This window comes from Zalophus californianus, chromosome 10 (genome assembly GCF_009762305.2).
Source record: "Zalophus californianus isolate mZalCal1 chromosome 10, mZalCal1.pri.v2, whole genome shotgun sequence".
NCBI lineage: Eukaryota > Metazoa > Chordata > Mammalia > Carnivora > Otariidae > Zalophus > Zalophus californianus.
In genome coordinates, this window is record NC_045604.1 from 30,111,443 (window position 1) to 30,136,204 (window position 24,762).

General features: G+C 39.9%; 1 protein-coding gene across 11 annotated transcripts in view; it reads right to left on the reverse strand.

The window, feature by feature from the left end:
• The window catches only part of NR5A2 (nuclear receptor subfamily 5 group A member 2), a 134,711-nt gene that overhangs the window by 95,875 nt on the left and 14,074 nt on the right, over positions 1-24,762 (reverse strand). For 9 of the 11 annotated variants that reach the window (XR_004819375.1, XR_004819373.1, XR_004819374.1 and 6 more), the window contains 3 exons: positions 22,762-22,880; positions 21,058-21,199; positions 17,886-18,532 (listed from right to left, as the gene is read on the reverse strand). Coding sequence is in view for 8 of the 11 variants with exons in the window: in XM_027612068.2 (XP_027467869.1) it covers positions 17,886-18,532; positions 21,058-21,199; positions 22,762-22,880 (908 nt within the window). In the remaining 3 variants the exon portion in view is untranslated. Of the gene's footprint in view, positions 1-17,885; positions 18,533-21,057; positions 21,200-22,761; positions 22,881-23,583; positions 23,825-23,859; positions 24,019-24,762 lie in introns of those variants that run through there. The other 2 variants (XM_027612073.2, XM_027612074.2) reach the window with 2 other exon arrangements.

Here is a 24,762-nt window from a genome sequence, read left to right on the forward strand (position 1 = left end):
TTTATATGAAAACTTTATTATTTGACCTTTTGGCATTTCGATGAAAAGACTTTCACATATGTTATAGATCACATATTCTCAAATCACTCAAATTTTGTCTTGCTATTGAAGCAAAATTGCTATTATAGCTAACCCACCATTAATTTATTAACCAACGGACTGTAATTTTTAAAAGATTATACACAGCATAATTTTTTATTTTTATTACACAGCATAGACTGTTTTAATCACAAATTCAAACTGAAGATGGTTTGTGTACCTCTATTTTTAAATTGATCAACTTTTTAAGATCTTCAGAAAAAAATATCTGTTAAATATAATTGGCTCTACCTCAGAGCAGTGAGATGCCGAGTAACAAAGGTGGTACAGGTTCTTGTGGTCTCACTGAATATCAGCTCTGCTTTTCATCACAACCTTAAAATCCACTAGAATGGAGATAATTAGGGTTTTTTTTTTTATCTGAAATAGTCTATCTAGAAAAACAATCAGCATTTAATTATAGCATTCAATCTCAAAAGCTGTCTTTGAATAAAAATATTTTTTACTCATCTGCTCTAAAACTGATTGAACTAAGAGGGTCAGGGAAGTGGGGGCAATTATGTAGATGTTTATTCACCAATTCTCAATATGGGATAATTTAACAACTGGATTTGTCCTATACTCAAATGTAATAGAACAATAGAGTTTGGGCACTGTTGTTGGTTTAAGTGCCCTTTCAATGTGTTTTTACCTAATGTTTTGTTTTGATAAAGGTAAAGCTAAATAAACACTCCTTACTTCAGAAACCTTTGTAAAACATTACATCTGTGCAGCAAAGTGCTTTCAGGTCTAAGGTAATTATTGATATATTAAGGTTTTTTTCTCCCTCCTCAGGTGAAGTAGGATAGGGCTCAAAGCTGTAGAAAAACCAAAATTTCAAAAGCAGTTGAAATAATATTTTGTGGGGCGCCTGGCTGGCTCAGTCGTTAAGCGTCTGCCCTTGGCTCAGGTCACGATCCCCGGGTCCTGGGATCGAGCCCCGAATCAGGCTCCTTGCTCGGCCAGGAGCCTCCTTCTCTCTCTCCCATTTCCCCTGCTTGTGTTCCCTCTCTTGCTGTGTCTCTCTCTCTGTCAAAAAATAAATAAAATCTTTAAAAAAAAAAAAGATAAAATTTATTTTCACTCTCTCTTATAAAATATGCCAACATGTTTCGATTATTCCCTACAATACTTCCAGAATTCTCCCATTTACTTGATGGCCAGCATCAAGTAACAGTCTGCTAACAGACTGCTAACATCATTTCAGCTCAAGTTCATACATAATCAGGTGTGGTGCATTCTCAGAGCAAAAACCAGAAACTTAAACCAGCTCTAATTCGGGCTTATTTATACATCCAATTTTGAGAACAGACTTTCTATTAAGTGTTATTATGCAGAAACAGTCTATGAAATCTCCTGATTAATCATTTTATTAAAGGGATATTCTTGACTTGTGGACTATTTAGAAATAAAAATCATAAGATACTCAAAGATATGTCTTGGCTCATAGCAGTCATTAGACTCCCTTCTTGCTCTCATTATTTTCAAAGCAAAAGTTCACAAAGGGGCTCTGCTGTCCATTCATTTAATTAACATATACTCCTTTGGTTCCAGCTACTACTTATTTATTGCTTTATTGAGGTGTGACTGACATTGAATTATAAAATATTTAAAGTGTATACTGTGGTGAGTTGACATATGTATATGGTATATACGGCAGAAGTACGTGTATATATTCACATGTGCAAATCAGCAGACTTGTACCTGCAACTAAAGAGTTTAAGCTTCACAACCTTCCCATGTATGGGCACTTTCCAGGCTCTCTATGGATCCAAGCAATTGTATGCACAAGGTCTGTTTTTTTATAAAATGTGCAAAAGAGAAGATATTTATACACTCTCTTTCATCAAGAGCTTCCTAAACTGTGTCAACTCCAGGTTCCACAAAGCTGGGATCTACCTCTGCTGCAAGTGACCACTGAGTTGGGTTAATAAGTGAACTGGCAAGTTTTTCAACTGCAAAGCTATCAGAAAAAATAACACCACTTTTTTTTTCAATGCCTAGAAGTAAAGTAAGTAAGGTGGTAAGTATTGGGAAACCAAGACCTTTTGGAATATCAGGAGATTGAAAATTCTAATAGATAAAACACTCATTACTATGATCAGGGTTATTAATTCTGGTATGATATATTCATGCTCATCTATAATTTTGTAGATGAATCAATCCCTGGATTTGTTTTATAATCCAAGCACTGCCCACTGCTCTGCATTGGGCAGAGAGAAGCATTGGAAAGACCATAGCAGATATTTTGTGTTACTATAGAAATAAAGTGGAAAATGTTTTTAAAAGAATAACGAAGATAACTAAAGGGATTGGAGATAACGCTTAGAAAGAATTTTATCTTCGTTGAAAAGGAGTATGGAGGAAAACAAACTGGGCCTATGTCCAGGCATTGACTCAACCTTTCGGTCAAATTCTTCTACAGAATCCATACTGAAGTAAGAAAAATACTTTTAAAGGTAGCATTCTACACCTTTAAAACAAGGGGTCCAAAGTTCCCCTCTTCCTTCAGCTCAGAGCCAATCTTAGAACAAAAAAGTCATGTGGAACTAGCACTAAATGTTCTCATCCATTAATTTCCCAGTATGCCACTCAGATTGAATTTGCAACATGGTCAGTTTGGTCAGGATAGGGATCCATTTTTTTTTTTTTTAAGATTTTATTCATTTGAGAGAGAGAGAGAGAGAGAGAGCGCATGAGCAGGAGGAGGGGCAGAGGGAGAGGGAGCAGCAGACTCTGTTCAGGGCAGCCCGATGTGGGGCTTGATCCCAGGACCCCAGGATCATGACCTGAGTAGAAGGCAGACGTTTAACCGACTGAGCCACCCAGGTGCCCGTAGGGAGCCAGTCTTACCAAGACTCTTCGGTCTTGGGGCCCCCTGGGTGGCTCAGTCAGTTAAGTGTCTGACTTGGTTTCGGCTCAGGTCATGATCTCAGGGTTGTTGAGATCAAGCCCCAAGTTGGGCTCTGCACTGGGCATGGAACATGCTTAATTAAGATTATCTCCCTCTCCCTCTGCCCTCCCCTGCCCCCGGCTCCCGCAAGCTTGCTCGCTTCCTCGCTCACTTGCTCTAAAACAAAACAAGACTCTGTCTGAATTACTTAAACAAGTTTGGATCTCTTAATGACAGAATATTTTTAGGTTTTCGTGAGGCAGCTACTCAACAAGTAATTAAATAAAAAGTTAGAATCAAGCGGAGAGTGACCTCATGCTTTGGCTATATTGACAGACCCAGAGGGAGTGATATATACTGCACAAGAAAGGGTTTAAGTTGCATATAAAACAATGTCTTGACGCTGTTAAACTCTGAAATAGATTGCAGAGGCTGGTAGAGAATCCCCCCCCTTCAGAAGAGCTTGGATTCTTATGTGCATAGAGTGGTTCAGCTGTGTTCTCTTGAATAAAAAAGAGGGATAAGAATAAACCAGTAATTCCCAAGGAGGACATCAAAGGGCCAACTCTGGCATCTGAAACTATGGGTTCAGGAAGCTTTCTAGAAAATTTGCAGTCCTTGCTACTAGAGATTCTGGTTCCCCTTCTCAATAAATGGCTCTCAATGGCTTAAGCCAAAAACCTATGTCTTCTTGTCTCATCCTTTTCTCTCAAAGCCCTTTTTGGCACATTCTGTCAGCTTTATTTCAACATATATCCTAAATCCATCCACTTCTCCCAATCTCCACTGTCATGCCCTGGTCTAAGCCACCATAGTATCTCTCCTGGCTTGCTGGATCTCCTACTTCCTTTCAACCCATTTCCCACCTGTAGCTACAGCAACATTTTTATAATGAGGATTTGATGGAATCACTCCATTGATTAAAATGCTTCTATAATTTCCTGTTCCAAACAGAATAAAATCTAAGCCCTACATGAGCTGGACCATGTGAAATTTTTCTATTTATCATGACCCACTTTCCCCCCTCAGTCATCAATTTCTATGCTCACTGGCTTTCCTCATGTTTCTTGAAAACACCAAGCTAGTTTCTACCTCAGGGCTGTTGCACTTGCTGTTCCTGTACCTGGATTTATCTCCAGATTTAGTAAGACTACTTTTTTACTGCTATTGAGATTTTAGCTCGAGTATCAGCTCTTCATATCACTTCTCTGATATGAAGAGCTCCCTGCCTCCCCATACCCTACTTACTCTTTTATGCTATCAGTTCTCATTATTTTTATTGGCTTGTTTATCATCTGCTTCCCTTCCATGACAGTGTGAGCACTAATAAAAGCAGTACCCTTGTTGATCTTGCTCACTACAGTATCCCTCAGTCTAGAACAGGACTTGGCACATAGTGGGTATTTAATGAACATATGCTGAATGAAGGAAGGAATAATTCATCAGGTTGGAGCTAGTACCTAGAACAAGTAATTTTAAAAGCTCAGGTGTGATCACTTTAGGTACATTGAGATAGGCAGCCCCCCTTCAAGATATACATATAAATTGGAAGGCTGATTTGATGCCATTAAATCAATGATGACGATATAAACAGCAATAGATCAGTTTGAGGTTAAATTTTTGTTTAAAAAAAAATCCTGGTCAAAAAATGTTATACTGAAGAAATATTAAAATATCATGTTTATTGAAATTAAACACAGAACAAGGACCAAAACCTCAAATACATACATGTCACCAATAACTGAAATTTACCTAGAGGCAAAAGGCCCACTTTAAAGAAAAACGAACATAATTAAGTATGTAAAAGATATCAATATACCTTCGTTGCAACAATGACAAAATTTAAGCAATACCTAAAAAGACAATATTGGAATGCACTATCAGCTAAATGCTGGGAAACAAAGGAAAATCTATACCAAAACTGAAATCATGAAATAACACAGTACACATACGTCCAACAGTCTCTATGGGCTATTTTCAATCCCTTTGGGGCTCCTTTAACTTCCTCTGGTGGTTTCCCCTGCCTTGAATAAAATCCATACATAAGGACGTCGTGTTAGTGCCCCCACTCACCTAGCTGTAGGTGGTCTAGCTGTACCTCTTGTCACTTCCCTACACACTCAACCCTCAGCTATAGGAATTATCCACAGTTCCCCCAAAGCATAATGCCAACATCTTGGATTTCGCACAAGCTGTTCTAGCAAAGCCTCCCTCAGCCCCCTAACTCCCACTTGCTCATCTGGTTCACAACTCCTGCTCATCCTCCAAGACTCCCCTTAGATATTCCCTCCCCCTCTCCAGACCATACACCCCTTGTCCCATACTGGATTAGGTGCCCTCCAAAGAGCTTGTACTACATTCTGAGCAAAGCTTTCTCCATTTCAGTCATTACTGGACTAAGGCCATGTTTCTCAAGGGTCGGCTTGTTGTCTATGAGAATTAACTTGTATTTTTCAGTTCAAATAGAATCTTACACATTGGTGTGAGCATAGTCAGGATCATTTGCATGCCCATCACAAGTACTTGCACAAGATTTCCAGGGAAGGATTTGCCATTGTAGTTTAGTGCTGCATGAATGCCAGTGAGTTCTACTTTGAGAAAAGTGCCCTGGAGGGCTTAATATGTAACAAGCGAGGACTGCTTTTGTTTTTATCTCTAGGAAGTTAGCATAGAGACTGACACACAGTAGGGGCTCACTAAATGTTTGATGACTGAGCCAGTGAACAAGTGATTTAATGAATGTATAAAAACTGAATCTGACCTAATCCTAAATCACAACAAATTATTCATGCCAGAGGTGTTTTAGGGGCAGCTTGAGAGTGTGATTCAACCCTAAAGAGAAATGCTACAACCTGGTGAAATGCAGACATAGTGTGTTCTGATGCTTTTCCTAAAGCTACAACCTCACTTGCACCCATCCAAATATAGGACTGCAATGAAGTTATGTTTTCAAGATTGCAACACTTCATTGATAAAACCATAAAAGTAATTCTCAATGGTCAAATAAGACTCCTTCAAAAACACTCATAACCATGAATCCCAATACATGAGTGCAAAATATGAATGCTTTTAAAGTAAGTTATTCCCTACCAAAGTGAACGAGAGCTATTGTTTTTACTGTAAATATCTGACATGATTTGAACCTAATGTAAACAGCAATGTTATTGTGCCCAAACATCCCCCCAACTTTAATTTACTTGCCAAATGGATCCAGAATGGTTTTTTCTCCAAAGCTGGAGCAAGGATCAATTAAAATATATAATAATGTGTTAACTAGCTAATACAGCAGTTAACATTAAGGGGCATTTCAGGCTTCTGAGTTTTTAGCAGCAGATCTGTTCTTTCATTCACTCTCTAAGATCTATAATTGAAAGAATACCATGAGAGATGCCTTTCATCAGCTCCCTGAGTTACATTTCCCACTTTGATAACTGTACAAGGAAAATCTAAGGCACTTCAAGCTACCCAATTACATCTGATTAGCTAGTGAAAATAATATAACAGCTTTTCATCACCCAAAGGAAAACTTTTAAGAATTCTATTGCCAACACTTCTGCACAAACACTAAATCTATATCATTATTTTACAAGGGGAAATGTAGTATTTAGTATGTGTTTTTTTTTTTTTTAATTAGGCAACAAGCAAAGCCTCTTATTCATCACAACTTTAGATCAAAAAAGCACAACTGTGATGATCGGATGTGTGTGGTAAAGAAGCATTTGTGGTGACTTCAGAATAGGCAGGATACAGTGGTCAAAATAAAACAACAGGTCTTAGAATGAGCCAACATTTCAGAGAACATGTCTGAAAACAGGATATGCCCTCAAAACCCTGTGATATATACACACAAGATCTGCCAGGGAGAACCACTTAGGTGCATGTAATTATTTTCTAGCCAATGAATGTGGGTGTGTCTGTGTAAAATCAGTAACATGAATTAAAAATCATTTAAAACATCATTAGGAGGATTGTCATATTACCAAAAATATATATTTGATGTTGCTTAAAAGTAAATACAAGATATATATGTGTTGCCTTTCCGACTGAGGAGTCTTGAGCGCATTAATTCAACATGTATCCTGTGTTTTTACTGTGTCTCATTCCCATAAAAATATGTTTTTAATTTAAATGAAATTATACTGCTCTCCCAGGTAAAATATTCTGTAAAGAGGGTATTTAGAAATGTGATAGTGGTCTTGCTGTAGACTTTAAAAACCAACACTATGAACTACTGATGAAAGGCCAGTTACGTACATGCTCCCAAAATGAAAGACAGAGGCCAATGCCTTTAAAAGCACCGATGTGAGGTTACATTCTGCCTTTGCAATGCCATTATTGCACAATAAAGGACAGACTTTGGACCTATTGGCCAATTATTCTGTCATGTAAAGAAAAAGCATTCTTACAGAATTAGAAGTCGGATCAAGTTTGGTTGTAAAGTTAATCCTGAATGTTGTGTAATCCTAGTGACGTTTCTAAAAATGCAAGATAATGTGGTTTTTAGTTTTCTGAGAGAAATGAACAGCAGAACCCAATTGTCCTGTCGACTTCAGATCACACATAGTTTTTGGCTATTCCTTCAGAGTACACCACATTTGAAAAATTCATAGACTAGGTCATGGCAGGTCAAAAGCATGGCATTTGAAATTGATTTCCAAGGAGGAAGCGAAAAGTGAGGAAAACACTGGTAACCATCTGTGGGACTGTGTGGCGATCTGGCTAACCCTGAAGTAGAACTGCCTTGCCACTCTTTGGACCAGGAAAGCTGACCTGCTACCCCCAACAGAAAATGCCACTGTGTGGAAGTCACCTTGCACCACGGAAGGACCAGACAGAAGTTCTACCTACTATCATCGAATACACCCCATTCCTAGAGCCTGTCTACCCAACTACTTCTCTTGCTTTCTCTACCCATCCTTGGACCTCCAGAGTTCAGACTGTCCTTGCTCCACATTTCACTTGAAAGGAAAAGGGAGATATAGCCCAGGACAGGGGTTAGCCACCACGTGGTCCCCGAACCACAACGCTGTACGAAGTACAGTGGTCTCCCATCCCTTACTCATGGTTTTGCCTTCCCCGGTGTCGACCATGTCACGATGCTGACGCCATTCCCCTCACTGCATCTCATCACGTAGGCATCTTACCATCTCACATCATCACTATAAGAATGGTGAGTACAGCACAATAAGAGATCACGAGAGACCCGTCACATAACTTTTAAATTACAGTATATTGTGATAACTGTTCTTTTACTATTAGTTGTTGTTAATCTCTTACAGTGCCTAATTTATAAATTCAGATTTATCATAGGTATGTGTATGTAGGAAAAAAATATATTTAGGGTTCAGTACCATCTGCAGTTTCAGGCATCCACTGGGGGTCTTGAAACGTATCCCCTGCGGATAAGGCGGGTGGTGGGGGGCACTACTGTAATGCCTACAGGCACATTTGAGAAGCCAGAAGCATAAGAAGAGAAGGAAGAAAAGGAAGTTGAGTAAGAAAAGAGAAAGGGAGGGGAGCTAGGTGGTTAAGCATCTACCTCGGCTCAGGTCATAATCCTGGAATTCCTGGGATCGAGCCCCGAGTGGAGCCCCCAGCTCAGCGGGGAGCCTGCTTCTCCTCCTCCCTCTGCTTGTGCTCTTTCTCTCTCTCTCAAATAAATGAATAAAATCTTAAAGAAAAAAAAAGAAAAGAGAAAGGGAGTCTGGACAGAAAGGAGAGGTGGATGTGAGGGGAGTGGCAGACAAAGAAATGGACACAGAGCTGAGCAGGGCTGCAGAGGCCGGCTGGGGCCCCACATGGCCCACACCACTGGCGGCCTGCGCTTAGCCCAGCGCCCAGACACAGAAGTGCAGATGGAATTAGGTTTTTAGTATCAGTCAGTCAAGAAAGAGCCAGCTGCTAGAATAGCTGAGGGACATGGTGTACGTCGTTGTTCCTGAGTGTGGGTGGTATTCTTGGGTTAGAGATTAATGTCTTTAAAGTGAAGAATAGCTTAAATGCCCCATTTCTATGCAGCCATTCTGCAAATGGATGTTGAGCCCTCCAAGATTTGTATGATCTACTTCCAAGCCGTAGAAGAATAAGTCAGAGCAAAGTCATTCTTCACTTATCTTGGAAAATAAAAAGACCTATTTTACCTCATAGGTTCAGAGGGCAAAGTCCTTCAAAAGTGTGTTAAGGGGCGTCACACAGAAGTCATGTTTTCAGAGTTTTTTTACCCATTACCTGACTTTGTCTGACACTGGATACCGCATGCAGAGAGGGACCCAGGAGGCTCGGGGACTAAGGGAGCTCCACCTCCCCAACAATGAGGAACTAACAATGGCCGACTTTCCATAAGAGCTATAAGCAATCTGTGTGCCTGGCTGGGCAAGCGCAGATAATGCAGTAAGCAGGGACCCTCGTGCCTCTCTGTGAACAGGTATGCAGCTGCTTCCAAGTAGACAAACTAATGAAACTGCCTCTAGTAATTATGCAGGAGCTGGTGCTGGACATTGGAGGGGTGGGGGGTGGGGTGGGGAAGGCCTACCCAGGGATTACCCACTGGGAGCACCACACTGCAATAGCCTGCCTGCCTCATTCTACAGCCCCCCCCCCCCTCCGTTACAGTCAGGTTTCACAAATGAAGGTTCAGAGGCTCTGGAGGAGGCCTCTGCAGCCAATAGCAACCCTGATCCCCTTCTGATAGTAAGGTACTGAGCGAAGGAAGGGAGGAAGGGAGGGCCTGGATGGCTCTGCTGGTAGAGCATGTGACTCTTGATCTTGGGGTTTTGAGTTCGAGCCCCATGTCGGGTGTAGAGAATACTTAAAAACAAAATCTTAAAAGAAAGAGGGGAAGAAAAGAAAAAGAATTTACATATCCTTGGGCCAATTTAAGATAAACTGCTCTGTGCAGTTTAAGGGTAACAGAGGTCCTTTAAGACCTATCGTAATATAGTATACAGATATGGGCAAAGTGATAATGGCAACAATCATAAAGTACTTTACACTTTACCAAAGACTTCCATAAACATTTTTGGTTTTTTTTTTTTTTTTTTTTTAAGAGAAAAAGAGAGCATGCAAGTGGGGGGCAGGGGCAGAGGGAGAAAGAGAATCTTAAGCAGGTTCCACGTCTAGTGCAGAGCCCGATGTGGGACTCGATCTCACAACCCTGACATCATGACCTGAGATCATGACCTGAGCTGAAATCAGGAGTCAGACGTTTAAGCAATTGAGCCACCCAGGCGCCCCTACATTTTCTGTTTTAATGATAACATTACTACTAGTAACTGTGTGACTTGGGGCAGGTCAGATGTCTCTAGGTCTTGGTATCCTAATCTGCACACAGGGCATAATCATGCCTACTTCACAGGGATTAGTGAGTATTAAATGAGAGGACACATGTAGAACACTTAACAATTGTCTGACTCATAGTAAAGCTCAATAAATGGCAGCTATTATTATCCTCCATTGTCCAAACTCTGTAGTCAAGGAAAAAATGGAAGTGTTTTCTGTGACCTTGAGTCTTCCTTAAACTCTCAACTGTTAATGTACCCCAAGCTTTGGATGTAAATGACCTCCTCAGGTTTTTTCCATGTCTTTGCTTTTTCCCCATCTTTCCCATCCCTGCTCCTTGGAAACCAAACTGACTCAAGTACCTTCGTTAATTTTGCTGGTACTAACAGATTAATTGACTGTAGGGATTGGTTAGTTAAAAAAGGAGGTGGCAGGGCGCCTGGGTGGCTTCACTGGTTAAGCATCTGACTCTTGATTTTGGCTCAGGTCATGATCTCTGGGTTGTGAGATCAAGCCCCACATCAGGCTCTGTGCTGGGCATGGAACCTGCTTAAGATTCTCTTTCCCCCTTTCCCTCTGCCCCTCTCCTCCCAAAATAAAAAAAATAAATAAAAAGAAGGTGGCAAACGTTTACTAACTAATCAAGTAACTCAGTGTTTCTGTGGGCCACTATGAGCCCAAGCAAGACAAGGGTTGAACAGACATATCCTCTGTAAAAAACACTGTGTGACAGCAATAGTCCACGTCTTCACTCAAACTCTCTCACCCAAGGAAGACCTTATACTGTGCTCACTTCACAGAGCTGTCCTAAGGATCAAACCAGAAAATGGCCTGAAAGCACCCAGTACTACAGCGGGCAAACAGTGAGCACCCAAAAAATGGGACTCTCCCCTTCACCATCTGACCTTGAGCACAGCAAGGAAAGTGTCGATTTTCTTCCTATTCTCACTGTTCATATTCAAACACCTGATGATGGCCAAGCCAGTCAAACATGGATTTCTTGGGTGTGGTTGGCTATTCTCATGCTCTCGCCATGATTCTAGGAGATAACGAATAGATTAATAGGAACAGGAAGCTTATCGGTGTGAACAAGCCAGTAAGAAGCTATGATCATCACTACTGACACTCTCACCAAATACCCTGGCTTCCCATGGAGGATATGTGTGCATGGAAACCACCAGGACACCAGCCACCACACGGAAACCAAGGAAGTTAGAGTCTAAATGGAGTTTGCAGTTTATAAACATATACTCACAGAATAAAGCAAAGTTAATACTTTTAAAAAGTAACTACACACTGGGGCGCCTGGCTGCTTCAGTCAACAGAGCATGTGACTCTTGATCTCAGGGTCGTAAGTTCGAGCCCCATTTGAGTGTAGAGCTAACTTAAAAAAAAAAAAAAAAGGAACCACAAACTATAAGGACAAAAACAAGGATTGACATGAGCTGGGTAGGGAGAGGCCTGGACTGTGAAGGAGCACAGGAGAATTTGGGGAGGTGATAGATTGTTTTATATTTGACTGTACACTAAAGAGTGAGTTTAGGGGATAGAAATTACACCTTAATAAAAAGAACTAGCACAGAGCAGTTTCAAGGTGCCTGGTGTACTTTCATGACATCCCTGTAAAGAACAGGGAAGGTAAAGAATGCAGGTCTCTGCGGTCAGGTGGGCATTTCCAGCTGCCCACTAAGAGCGAGCCATAGCAGTAACAGGTGTTGACTGAGAAGAGTGGATTCATCCCGTGGATAGTGAATAAGAAGGTTAAAATAATGGATTCCTTAACTGATTATAGACAAGATTGCAGCTGCACATGTATAAACAAGTAAGGCTAGAATAATAGAAATCTCAACACCATCAACCAGACCAGGTCTGCCTGGAAGATATCACGGAAGCAGATGTCTGACACCTGAAGAGACCTGAGAGGCCATCAAGTCAAACCTGCCAATTCTCTCCAAATTCACAAGGTCAGAAGAAAAGTTCCATGCCCACTTTTGGTGGAAGGAAGAAAAGCTAGTTTTCTCATTTCCTTGCAAACCTATGTAGGACAGATTTATTTTATTCCGTTATCTTGTGATGAGTAACTGATACGGTGATAAATGTTTTAATTCACCTTCAGATAGAAAAAACTCTCTTCTTCTGGAGTGGAAATCACTTTCAAGTTTGTTTCCTGCATATCATCTCCTTCCAGAGTAACCACTTTGCATCCAGAGCACTGAAAACATGGGTATATGACATGGTTTACTGTAACTCTGGGAAGCCACAGGACCATGTGGCAGGGATGCTACCTCAGGTGAACGTGGGGAGACACTATGCAGGCACTTTCTCTACCCCCCCCCAACACACACACAGAAAAGGGCTACATAAGCTTCCTAAAGAACACAGCTTAAAAACTGGGGCAGATCCAAATAAACTCAGACTATAAACCTGTATTGGTCAGGAGAGGTGAACAAAGGCTTGGGGGAAAGGATCTAGAATATTCAAAATAAATGAGTAAGACTCTGCTCAGAAAGCTTCTGTGATGGACCACTGAAAAAGGAAGGTTTAATCCTACCCCAGCCTCCAGGCTAGTCAAAACTTCGCTTAGAAGCTGGCTTCGGCATGGCTGAATTCCTTTGGCACAAACTCCCTGAGTCTCTGAGACCTATTTTCCACAGAAATGCTAGTTATGTGTTTCAGTCAGGATTAATTTAGATTTTTTTTTTTTTATTCCCACATGTATCAGAATCATTCATCGAGGGGAAGTTCTTATATATCCATTCCCAGAATCCTCTTAAGACATCTGGTCTCATTAGAAGATCAAATAGATCTTCCAGATTCATTAGTTGTTCAACAAAGTGGGAATTAGTTTCTCACTGCTCTTGTGTTTGTGAGATATTTAAGACATAGATGAGAGAAAAATAACAAAGAAAATGTACAATCTTCTTGACTCACAAAGACAGGTCTTTCACCAATGTGAGGAGGTCTTAAGTTTGCTTTTAATTTCCAAAAACACAAGGAAAAGAAGTCAAAAGAGTATCAGCCATCCTAAGATTTGGTTTGAAGATTAGAAGGTGCATGGGATTTACGATATTACCTCAGAAAACACTTCTAATACATTTATAATTAGTGGCTCATCTATCACCTGATTGCAATCTTGTATTCTCTTGCTGTGTCTTTTCACAAACATACGTTAAAAGTAACCCATGCTGAATATGCAGGGCATCAAGTAGAATTGTATTTAGCCATTTTAACTGCTGAGCACAACCCGTATGTTACTGAACCAGATTCTCCCACAGAGTACACTATCTGTAGAGGGTAAGGTATTAAAGAATGCTCCGGACACGCTCTCGAGGCTCAGAAGTGCTAGCTGGTAGATCCACTCTACTGAATGATACCCCAGTGGCCTGAAAGAATTATTGTAGCTTTCCAAAGTGACTCATTCACTCCCAGGGGGTCGTCTGAGCTCAGAGAAAATCTGTCTCACTGATTATTAGTGATTTAGTAATTGGATGGTAGTGATGGACTTCTGATAACCTAGAGATTTGCTTTAGCTTCACTGGCAAAGACCTGTGTTTTCAGAGTCAAAGGTTACACTGCCTATTTGTGTGTGTTTCTTGGGGGTGGGGAGGGGGGGCTGTACAAAGTACTGCTTTTCAGAACCTGAATCTGTCAGTCCCAATTCTGACATTTAGTAGCTGTATCATCTTGAGCCAAGTCACAATTCCACTCCTGCTTTTACCTATCTTCATAGGTAAAATCAAGAGGTGGGTCAAATGATCTCCACCATGTCTTCAAACTCCGGAAAAATCTGGTTTCTAGGCCTGGAATATCTTCCGATGCATATGTGCTGTTTTGAAAGCTACTAGTTTCATAGTATTAATTTCATTGTTCTCATGCCAGTATTTTGGATTGGAATTAGAATTGGTCCTTACAGGTGTATAGAAAAACAGAACAGCTCACTTATGTGTCCGCATCCCTTCTTCCCTAATCATCTTCCAGCTCTGAAATTGCACGGTTTCTAGGCGTATACAGTCTTTTTTTTTTTTCTTTTGCTGTTTATGTGCTATTACATGAACTGTGAGGTGGGGAGGCATAATTTCCTCTTTCTCATTACAAAATTTTGAATAGGAACCAGAATATCTTTTTTGCACCTTGTAGCCACGTAGAAAAACAAAACCACACCCACCAAATTCCCTCTGACCCTTCTGTTACCTTAAATAGTAAACAAATGAAATCTGTATTCTCTCCTTTTATACATGGTAGAGAGTGTAACTTGTCCTGGAATAATGAGCAAGGGGTCATTTGCAAAACTGCCTTATTATCCTATTACTCTGTGGGAACAAATATGTGACTTTTCATCTTGGGGTCATAGAGGTATAAGCAATCTGCCCGTATATCACTTGATGGGTAATTTGTTGTGAAGTTAACAAGAAAAAGACAAAGGTTTAAAGGGGGGCATTGATCTTCCCAAAGGACTATTTAAAAATCACAACTTTTGCAGGAAGATAGGGTGAGGACTGGGCTGCAGGTTTCGGGGATGTGTTGGAAGCCATGCCAGAGGAAAGAGGCCTTTTTAGGACTTCCACTTAGCAATGCCAGGTAGGCAATGCCCAATGGATGGCCTACAAAACCTTCCCTAGAGCAATGTTTCTTGAACTGCAGGTCATGCCTCATTAGTGGGTCATGTAACCAACTAAAATTTTAAAAACATGTAAATTAGACTAAAGCAAAATAGAGTAGAAAATATCAGAGTGCATGGCAAGGAGAAGGTCATGTAATGTCTAGTCACACTCTGGTTCATTTTATATGTGTGTATGTATGTTTCTCTGTGTGTGTGTGTCTGTGTGTGTGCGTGGTAGAGAGAGAGAGAGATCTGTTTCGGTACACCAAGTCCCAATGTAAAATATATTCTTACTGCAGGTCATAGTTTAAAAACTTGAAAGCCATTGCCCTGGAAAAATACATGGCGATGCACATGTCTCAATGTTGGCTTCCAACAGCTTGCTCTATTTTGTGACAAATTTATAAACAAAAGGAAAAGGAATTCTTCCAAATGTGAACTGTCACCTTCTAACTCTAAATTTAAACTGCCCCTAAATTATTCTAAATTCTACTTTTTCTTCTCTGAAAAATACTTATATTGAATCACTCTTTTCAATGCAAGCTCGAGGCAAAATAGAAAATGGGTCAAGTTTGTCTTTCTTTCCTGGGGGCACTTCCTACCCCTTTAAAGCACCCCCACTAATGTCTGTACTTTCTTTCCCTTTCCTTTTTTCAAAGCATCTTCTCATGAAAGACTGATAAATGCATTAAACAACAATATAAATGACTGATAATGCTTTAATATACCCCATTCCCAAAGGATTTACATTTTAGCCAAATATGAAACCTCACACCCCATAAAAGAATCTTGTAGAATTTAGCTGCAGGGGGGAGGAAAAGAGAATTTTGGAGAGAAGAGTGCTTTCGTAGCACTCTTAAAATCCTACCTGTGGCTGTCTATATTCTCTTCATAATGTTTCCTTTTTGACATGTAAATGATATGCATAATTTCTTCCCCTGTGGATTTGTGAAATACAACTTCAGCTGTTTTTTAAATAGATATTTATGAAACTGTCTTATCATAAATCTTTGAGAGGAAATATCTTTTGTCTAACTCAACTTTGTATTCATCTTACACCCAACTTACTGTCTAGCAAATTTAAGTCCTCAATTAGTAGTACTTATGACTGTTTATTATAGAATTGCACCGCTCTATAACATATGTGGTGATATTGTTTCCCCAATGTCAAACTAGGAAAAAGCACAACTGCTTGCTTTTATGCTGAATATCAGATAGTATTATGTAAAATCTCCAGACACTGGTCATAAAACCACAATAATAATGATTTTAAAAGAACACTAATTTATTGAGTATGAAATGTATGCCAGGCTCCCAGTCCTAGATATTGTGCCTACATGGTCTCATTTCTTCCTTGCAAAACCTCATCAATGGTGAAAGTATTGTTACGCCCTCCATACCCCCTATACCATGAACACCACAGGTACAATTTTACAGATGGGAAAACTAAGTCTAGAAATTAACATCCTGCCTACAAAGACACAATTATTAAGTAAGTCATAGCAAACAGAGCTTTAACTCGAAGTGAGTCCTTCTGCCTGCAAAGGTCATCGTGCTTTCCTCACTTTTACATTTCTTAATGTTGTACCTAAAATCATCGCTTTCTGTTTCATTTCAGATACCTTACTGGCCGTCTGAAGGACAAAGCTGTGAGTATTAAGAACACCAGGAAGTTTTCTTCGTTTTGGTTTTTCATGAAAAACGCTTCATCACAGAGTGGTTACATACCCAGAAAATACCTGGCCTGACTGTGCTAACTCAACGCATTCTGCTTGTCCTCTGCGTTTAGTATCTATCTCCACTTTCAGCCCTCTTTAAATGGAGAGATAAAGTTCAAGAGAGTAAAGAGCTGGATTTGTCAACACTCTTAACCGCCTGGTGGTAGTATTCTATCAACTTCTTTGGATCTGTTCAGATAACTTTTGTTTCCCTGTACAAATCGCAGTGCTTAATAAAGACTGCCATGAAAAGCACTGTCTCCTATTTGCACACAAGTTTCACATTCCCTGGTCTATCTACACAGTTTTCAACAACCACCCTTTACATTAAAAGTCGGCTTTGTATTGTCCTTCTCTCAAAGAATTTTAAATCCCCTCCAAAAATCCTAGGTGTTCAGAAGCCACAGATCTTTAGCAGCTATGTCTACCCCCATGACAGTAAAAGGAAGAAATTGATTTTGCAACAGATATACTGAGAAATCAAATCCAGGATTCACCTTTGCTCTTAAAACAGAGAATGAAACCACTGACTACCAAATGTGCTTTGGTAGCTACTCTTGGATTCCGAACTTCAATATCACTTTCCCGTATTAATTCAGTCTTAAGTTTCAGGAAATAAAATAATTACGTAGTTAAACAGAGATCCTTATACAAACATGTACTGTGTTTACAATGTACCAATCCATTAAAATCAATGACAGACATAGATTATGAGAACTAAAACCTGAGCCAAGTAGACTAGCACTCACCATTTGCCCAATCCCCATCCAATGACAGTAAACATCCTATTGGAATCTGCTCCGAAAACAAAGGCTTTACCAACCTAATGTTAAGGTAAACAGGTAGTAAATACCTATTTGACACTAGTAGCCAGTGGTATCATTTTCATTCTTTAGGGTCTAAACACTGGCATTTTTTTCTTTTAAATTGGCACCATTATAATAGAGCTTTTTACTTGGTAATTTTTAAAAAAGTTCACAAGGTGCTGGTTCACAATGACTTAAGTTTTCTAGCCATAAACCAGCTGAGTTAAAGAGAGTAATTAAAGACATTCTACTATTCAGAAAAAAAAAAGATTTTTCCTATAGTTTACATGAAATGCCACCCCCCCCAAACTAAGAGCTACATAGAATAAAAGCCCCATCAAGTTAAGCTGCGACAGTCCTGAAGTCAAGGTCATAAGATTCTTCTACTCTGTAAATCATACAAATAAGAAAAGTAAGGAAAACGTATTTTCAACACCAAGAATATATTAATTAGGAACGGAGTTAGGTCTCTCTTGAAAGGGGGATTTAAGTTGTAATAGCTGAAGACATACCTTAAGTTCTCTGAAGAAGATACTACTCCTGGCCCACTCAACAATAGAGAAGAGGGTTTGATCAGCCATTTTGCACATAAGCCCAAACGTGCTCAGCTTTTCGTGCTTGCTTCGGTTAGCTTGTTCTTGCTGCAAATAGGCCATGATTTTAGCCTGGACTTGAGGCTCATCTGGCTCACACTTCAGAAGTTCCAGTATCAGATGTGGGATGCTTGCCGGGGAGCTTGTCTGGTAACTATCCATGTAGGAATAGCCCATTATCGACTCTGGTGAGCTGGTGTAGGGATCTGGGTACTCGGACTTGATGGCCCGGCTAGGAAAGTGACTGTATGTTTGGTAACCTTGCAGGCTGCCATGAGGTGGCATTGTCATGCTAATGGGGGATGTTACAAAGGGACTTCTGTCATAGTCCGTAGGAGGCAAGGCAGCATGGTTCAGAGGTAGGCCTTTGGAGGCAGAATGGATGTTCTGAATGGCAGAAGAGATGGTGAGCTCAGAGGGCATTGCTTGAATCACCTGAGACATGGCTTCTAGCTTAAGTCCATTGGCTCGGATGAGGGCTTTTTTCTGTTGCTTTAGGGCCCTGTCTCTCTTGTACATTGGCCCAAATTTATTCCTTCCCCCGCGCATTCGGTCAGCCCTTACCGCTGTGGGGAAATAAAAAAAAGGAGTAAGGGTATAAATAAGATGCAAATTATTAGCATTCTCTACATCTCCAGCTATCGAGAAATGTTGAAAATTGACCAGAAGTGTTAGGTATGTGGTTGTTTTCATTACAATAGCCCATAAAGATTCCTCCCCCTCAAAAAGCCATTTTTGAATTCTTTTCTTTTTAAGTGTTTGTCATCAAAAAAGTATTTTGGATGCATAGGGTCATATTAACCCTTTGGTAGACAGTGAGGATTTCATAATTTTTGCTACACACAGGGGACACTACAGATTGCTAAGAAAGAGTATCAGTTTCTATTATGCCAGTTATGTCAGAATTCTCTTTACGGAAACCCGAACTACTGAGAGGAAAAAATAAAAAATCAACCCATTTCTGGATTGAATTGTGAATATTTTCCCTTAGAATATCTTCATCCCTCAAAGCCGTTTTGACTAATTAGCTGCAAAAGGGTTGGGCACATTCTCTTCCTGGAAAATCATTTTCACCTGGACTTGATGAGCACACATCAGATAACCACCAGTTGTTTTTAATTTAAGAACTGGACATAATTAAAGCAAATTCATTTCAGAAGCTGTGAAGACAGTCTACCATCACAGTGCTGTGTGGACTCTGGGACCATGTCAAATAAGTGAGTTAGCAGTGGTCTCCAAGCCCATAGTGGCCAATGGCAATTAGAAACCAGCGACCTCTGACAGTTTCTGACATGTTGAAATTGCTGGAGGTTGTTTTTGAGCTTTTGATTTTAGGATTAATACGGCATTAAACATTTATTGTGAACACTAGGTATCTAGAATATTGTGCAAGTTTTTCATCTGGATGATAATTTATTGAATATTCCACTTTTTCATATCACTGTTAAAGAAGTATGGTTATGCCCCACGAGTGACTTAGTAATACTTTTTAAGGTAAAGAAATGCAACCTTTTCTTTTCATTAAAAAAAGAGAGAAATCAAATGACATCATATGAAGCCACAACATTTACTTGTGTGTGTGTGTGTGTGTGTTGGTTTGTTTTTTTAAGTAGGCTCCATGCCCAACGTGGGGTTTGAACTCATGACCCCCGAGATCAAGTGTCACATGCTCTACTGACAGGCAGCCAGGCGTCCCACAACATTTACTCTTTGACATTTTGAGTCTCATATGACAGTATGCATCTCCCACAGTATTTGCTGTTTGGAAAATAATAAAGTGATTGGTAATATAGAAGTTAGTGAGCATTTCTTTCTTGATCTTTCTCCATCTCTTAATAGCAATACAGAGGGGCACCTGGGTGGCTCAGTCGGTTAAGCCTCTGCCTTCAGATTCCTGAGGTCCTGGAATTGAGCTCCAGGGTGGCTCTCTGCTCAGCAGGGAGTCTGCTTCTCCCTCTCCCCCTCCCCCCATTCATGCTTGCGCTCTCTCTCTCTCTCTCTCTGAAATAAATAAAATCTTAAAAAATAAGTAAAATAAAAGCAATACAGAGTTAACAGTTCTAATGATAACCAAAGTGGCTACTTCTATTGGGAAAAAAATCTATTAGCAATTTAGATTTATTTGAAATCTTTTGAGTATTTCTATCAAGTCTGAGTGCCACATCACAGGAAAGCTCCACACACAACTAGCCTGTGCCTCATTGATCAACTAAAATGCACTCTTGAATCTGGCACATAACAGTGACACGTATCCCTTATTATTACTTTATTTGCACTATAGTTAAATCTGTGGAAAGTCAGTAGGCTGGAGGCTAAGAAACAGCAACACACCAAAATAGTCCATGAACTACAGACAATATTTACAGCGACCACATATTAACTTTCCTCCCTGCCAATCTGTACATTGTAAATACCAGTTCTACTCTCACAACGTAAAGTCTAACATGGCTTTTGGGGAACCACTATCTTATTCCTGTCAAACCAATGCTACTGATTTAATAGTTCATTATATTTCATGTTTTCTACTTTTCAACTTCATTTCACAGCCTTCGTCATCCTAAAAAAAAGAAACGTGCTTTCCCACACAATCAAAATTGATACTCTACACGAGAAACCCCACTGCACAATAAAAGGCTTTAACTCTTGCTCAGGAGCCATGAAATTAATAGTAACAATTGTGACAAGTAAACAATTTAAAAGATTACAATCAGACTTTTACTAGAGCATCCGATTTGAAAACTTAAAAGTATTTTTTAATTTTTGCAAATGTTTAAAACTTGTTCTCAGTTGAATCACATTAGTCTTGTTTTCATCTAACCTGGCCTTTTTAGTGTCAAATCCATCTGCTCTCCAAACCAAAAAAAAACAGTGGGGGGAAACTCTGATATTTAAATTTTTTCCTAGTAGATGTCACCAGTGTTTAAATGATATACTCAGACGTCTCTGCTGACAAAACATAAAAAAGTTCTTACATTATTGTCCATGGTGTTAAAAGACTAGGAAAAGAATGTTATATTCTAAGTACAATGTTATTTTAAATCTTATGTCCTTGGAGAGTTTTAACAGGCAGTAGTCTTTGGAAGAAACTTACCTTCTAGCTTCATTCCAACACTTAGACATTTTTGAAATCGACAGTAAGGACAACGTTTTCTCTGTGTTTTATCAATTTGGCAGTTCTGGTTTTCTATACATGTGTACCTTTTATTATTTTGGACTGTTCGCTTAAAAAATCCCTACAAGACAGAGAAAATAGTGAGGCATATTAAAAATCTAACACCCATCTCTTCCATTGTTTCATTTTAAGGAAATCACCAATAAATCTTTTCATTGAACCAATGAGCCCTTCCGTGGTTTTGTGGTTTGTTTCACATTTTAACAAGATCCACACTCCAAAACAGCACCGGGCCAAAGTGGAGATTTTTCTAGCACTTGAGTTCTATTCCTAGAATTATATCAAATCTCGGGGAGATTTGGATACACTCCATTTCATCTCAACAGTCAGAGAAAAATACATTCTATATTGACTAGTATTAAAACACACACACACACACACACACACACACACACACACATCTGTTTTCTTATTAATCTCATATTCTAGGTAAGGTACTCATGGAGATCTTCACTGTTTGTAAGCAGTCTGATAGAATTTTAGTGGCAAACTATTGTAAAATAACAGTGGAAAACAGAATAGCAAAACACCCCAGATTTTTTTTTTTTCAAATGTCAGCACTCGATAGTTAAGAGCAAAAGGATTTAAAGAGTAAAATGGGTAAGTGTTCATAATTCCATTGGAATACATTCAAGTTGGGGAACTCTGTTAAAAAAAAAAAAGAAAGGTAAAGCTAATGGAAAAGAAAATTATGTGAGGCAGAGAGCTGAATTTTAGCAGTGTTTTTCTTATACTGCACCAAAAAGAATTAATGAAAAACAAATTTTGTAGCTTCATAATACAATAACAGCTTTACCAGGATGGTATATTCTTTATGTTTATCCTACTAGCCATAAAGTGAAACAATCTTACTTTGTTATAGAGAATGAAAGGATTTTCCTGCCAGTGGTTTAAGTATTTGTAACTGAGCTTTCTCCTTTAAAAAATGTTGAAAAATAGCAAGTATCAAGTTGGCTGGGAATATATTAAAAAGGTCTGAGATAAATTCTTGATGTAGGGTTGAGATTATTAGGAACAATAAAGTACATTTTACATATTAAAACTTCTTGCATTTAAATAGGTCATATAATGTATTTATGAAAGCTATGCTTACTATAAACTGAGATGTGGTTTCTTATTCTTTATGATATAAATTTCAAAAAATCTTAAGAATTGTTTTTGGAATAAATAAGGATCAAATCACACAGTTGAGAATTTAGACTTTTACCTGTGGATAAAAAATGTTTAGACTTGCAGCACAGAATAGTCTGAAGTTAAAATATATTTGCAAAATACTTTGTCATGTTCCCTCTCAAGAACAACGATGCTTTAAATATATATAATTCAAGCAAAATCAATATTTAGGACTGTTAGAAATAGAAATCTTTCTACAGATACATCACTTTACTACAATAAAATATTTTAAAGCCACGAGACTGGCAAAGTTTTCTAAACAGCATAAATTTTTTTTTGCCTTTGGGATTAAATCAAACACATATTTCAAAGAATCGTCTCCCTAAGACTAACTCTCTCATTTTTAATTGAGTCCAAAAAAGACAGCCTAAATTTAGCTTTAAAAAGCAATCCAATGGTTTATTTTGGTTTTGAACCTTGTATTTGTCAGGTAGCAATGTGTAAGCAAACCTTGCAGCTTTCACAGGTGAGGAGCCCATAGTGGTATCCAGACACTTTATCTCCACACACAGGGCAGAGCTCTTCAAGATCTTCATCATAGGAGTAATTCACCATTTTAAACTGAGACACTGAAACAAAAGAAATGTATATACATAGCTAATTAACTCACTCAGTAGGTTTTAATCCTCCAGTGAGAAGCATTTTGGTAACCGGTGGGCAAATATCACAGGTAAAATATAAAATATATTTTTTTATCCAGATGTAGTGAAAAACTATTTTTATACAATGAAAGTAAAAGATCTTTTGGACTCAGCGAGCACGCACTTCCTATTTTTTAACTGAAAAAGAATTTCAACTTGTTTTAAGAATTTTAAACTTACCACTGTTGAACACATAGCTCATAACTGCAAGGCAGCAAATCAGAATAGAAACATGAATTGCAGAAATAACAATTGAGAACTTTAAACCTCCTAAAGTTAAGATTCAAAAATGTCACCTTTGCCTAGGAGAGAGAAACAAGCACACACAGTCTCCCACTCTTGAACTAAGTTTTCTGCAAGTACACCTCGCTCAGCAGGAGAGCAACTCCGACTTGCAAACACTTGACGGAGAGCCTGAAGCCCCAGAAACCTGCTTCTCAGCAGCAGCCCCACTTGAACCACAGCCTGCTGCTCCCTACGTTCAAATCTGTTAGATTAATTGAAACATTCAGCTCCATAATCGACAGGACTCCTGTTCTGGATACTTTCATCTCTTCACACTTGAAAATCTCCTGTAAAAATAGAGAAGGAAAAGAGAGAGGACGCCGGGCAGAGAGGAAAAGATACACACGAGGGTTTGGTTTCGTCGCAAAGTATTAAAGTCCTGTGATAAACTTCACATGTTTCCGATAATCAGTGCAAAATATAAACACCTCCGGATCGCCCTGTTAAAGTTAAACAGAAATCAGGCCGTGGCTCCGCGCGGTTCACTGCGGGGATCGAGTAATCGCCTTCCGCCGGACGCAGCTCTGCGAAGGCGCCTTTGCAGCCAAAAGATGGATAACTATGCACAGGAAGGACAGTGGCCGGGAGATAATACCTGATCTAATCCCTTCCCGAGACTCACCCAGGGTCAGGTGTCGGAGGGCGGACACAGCGGGTACCTGCGGTAAGGGGCAGGTCCGCGCAGCCCGGCACCCTAACCCTCCCGGGCACCTTCCTGTGAAAGACCGGGGTACACTCGCCTCTCGCCCCTTGCTCGGCTACACACAGGCGCACTAACGCAGAGTCGAGTTTAAGTTAATCAGTGGCACTTGAAGGGGGCGGGGCGGGGGGGGCGGGGAACCGATGGCCGGACAGAAGTTTCCTCTGATTTGTTTACCAAAAAGGAAAGAGAGAAATAGCCCCCACCGCATCCCCAAAGTTCCCGGCCACTCCATCACCATAATGTGGCCTCTTCGACAATGACTCGTTCTTTTCCTTATTCTTTTTAAAATAAAGTTCTTTTTTTCTTTATGGATTCTGCAGGCCTCCGGAAAGGGCCGTGGGGAGGTGAGGTCACTTGCACCACTTCGAGGCTGAGGGCCGAGCACAGACCCGCTAAGTTTGAGCCATCTCTTCCCGAGCCACAGAGCCCTGGTCTGGGGCTTAAACCCGAGTGAGTTAGCCAGAGTTTGGAGATAGGGGGTGGGGTCCCCGTGAAAGATGTTCCCGTAGAGGCAGGCGCTTGGGCTCCGTAAAACAGAAGTAAAGAGATACTGAGCGCAGTCCTCCCAGCGGTGCCAGCCCTAAGAGGTCCGCGCTCGGGTTTTGGGAAGTTGGGGGTTTGGGGGAACTTAGGGTTCGAGAAGTTCGTTTATAGCCCCATCTCTCCCCAAACTTAAACTACTGCTTTGTGGCGTGTTTTAGGGACGGGAAAAACTGTACTTTATTGTTTTTACTCTCCCAAAAAAGTGAAGTCTAAACTTTGCACCTAAGAGGCACAGCGAGGCAAACGTTTTGCAGGATTCGGTGCCCGCCTCGGGGATCC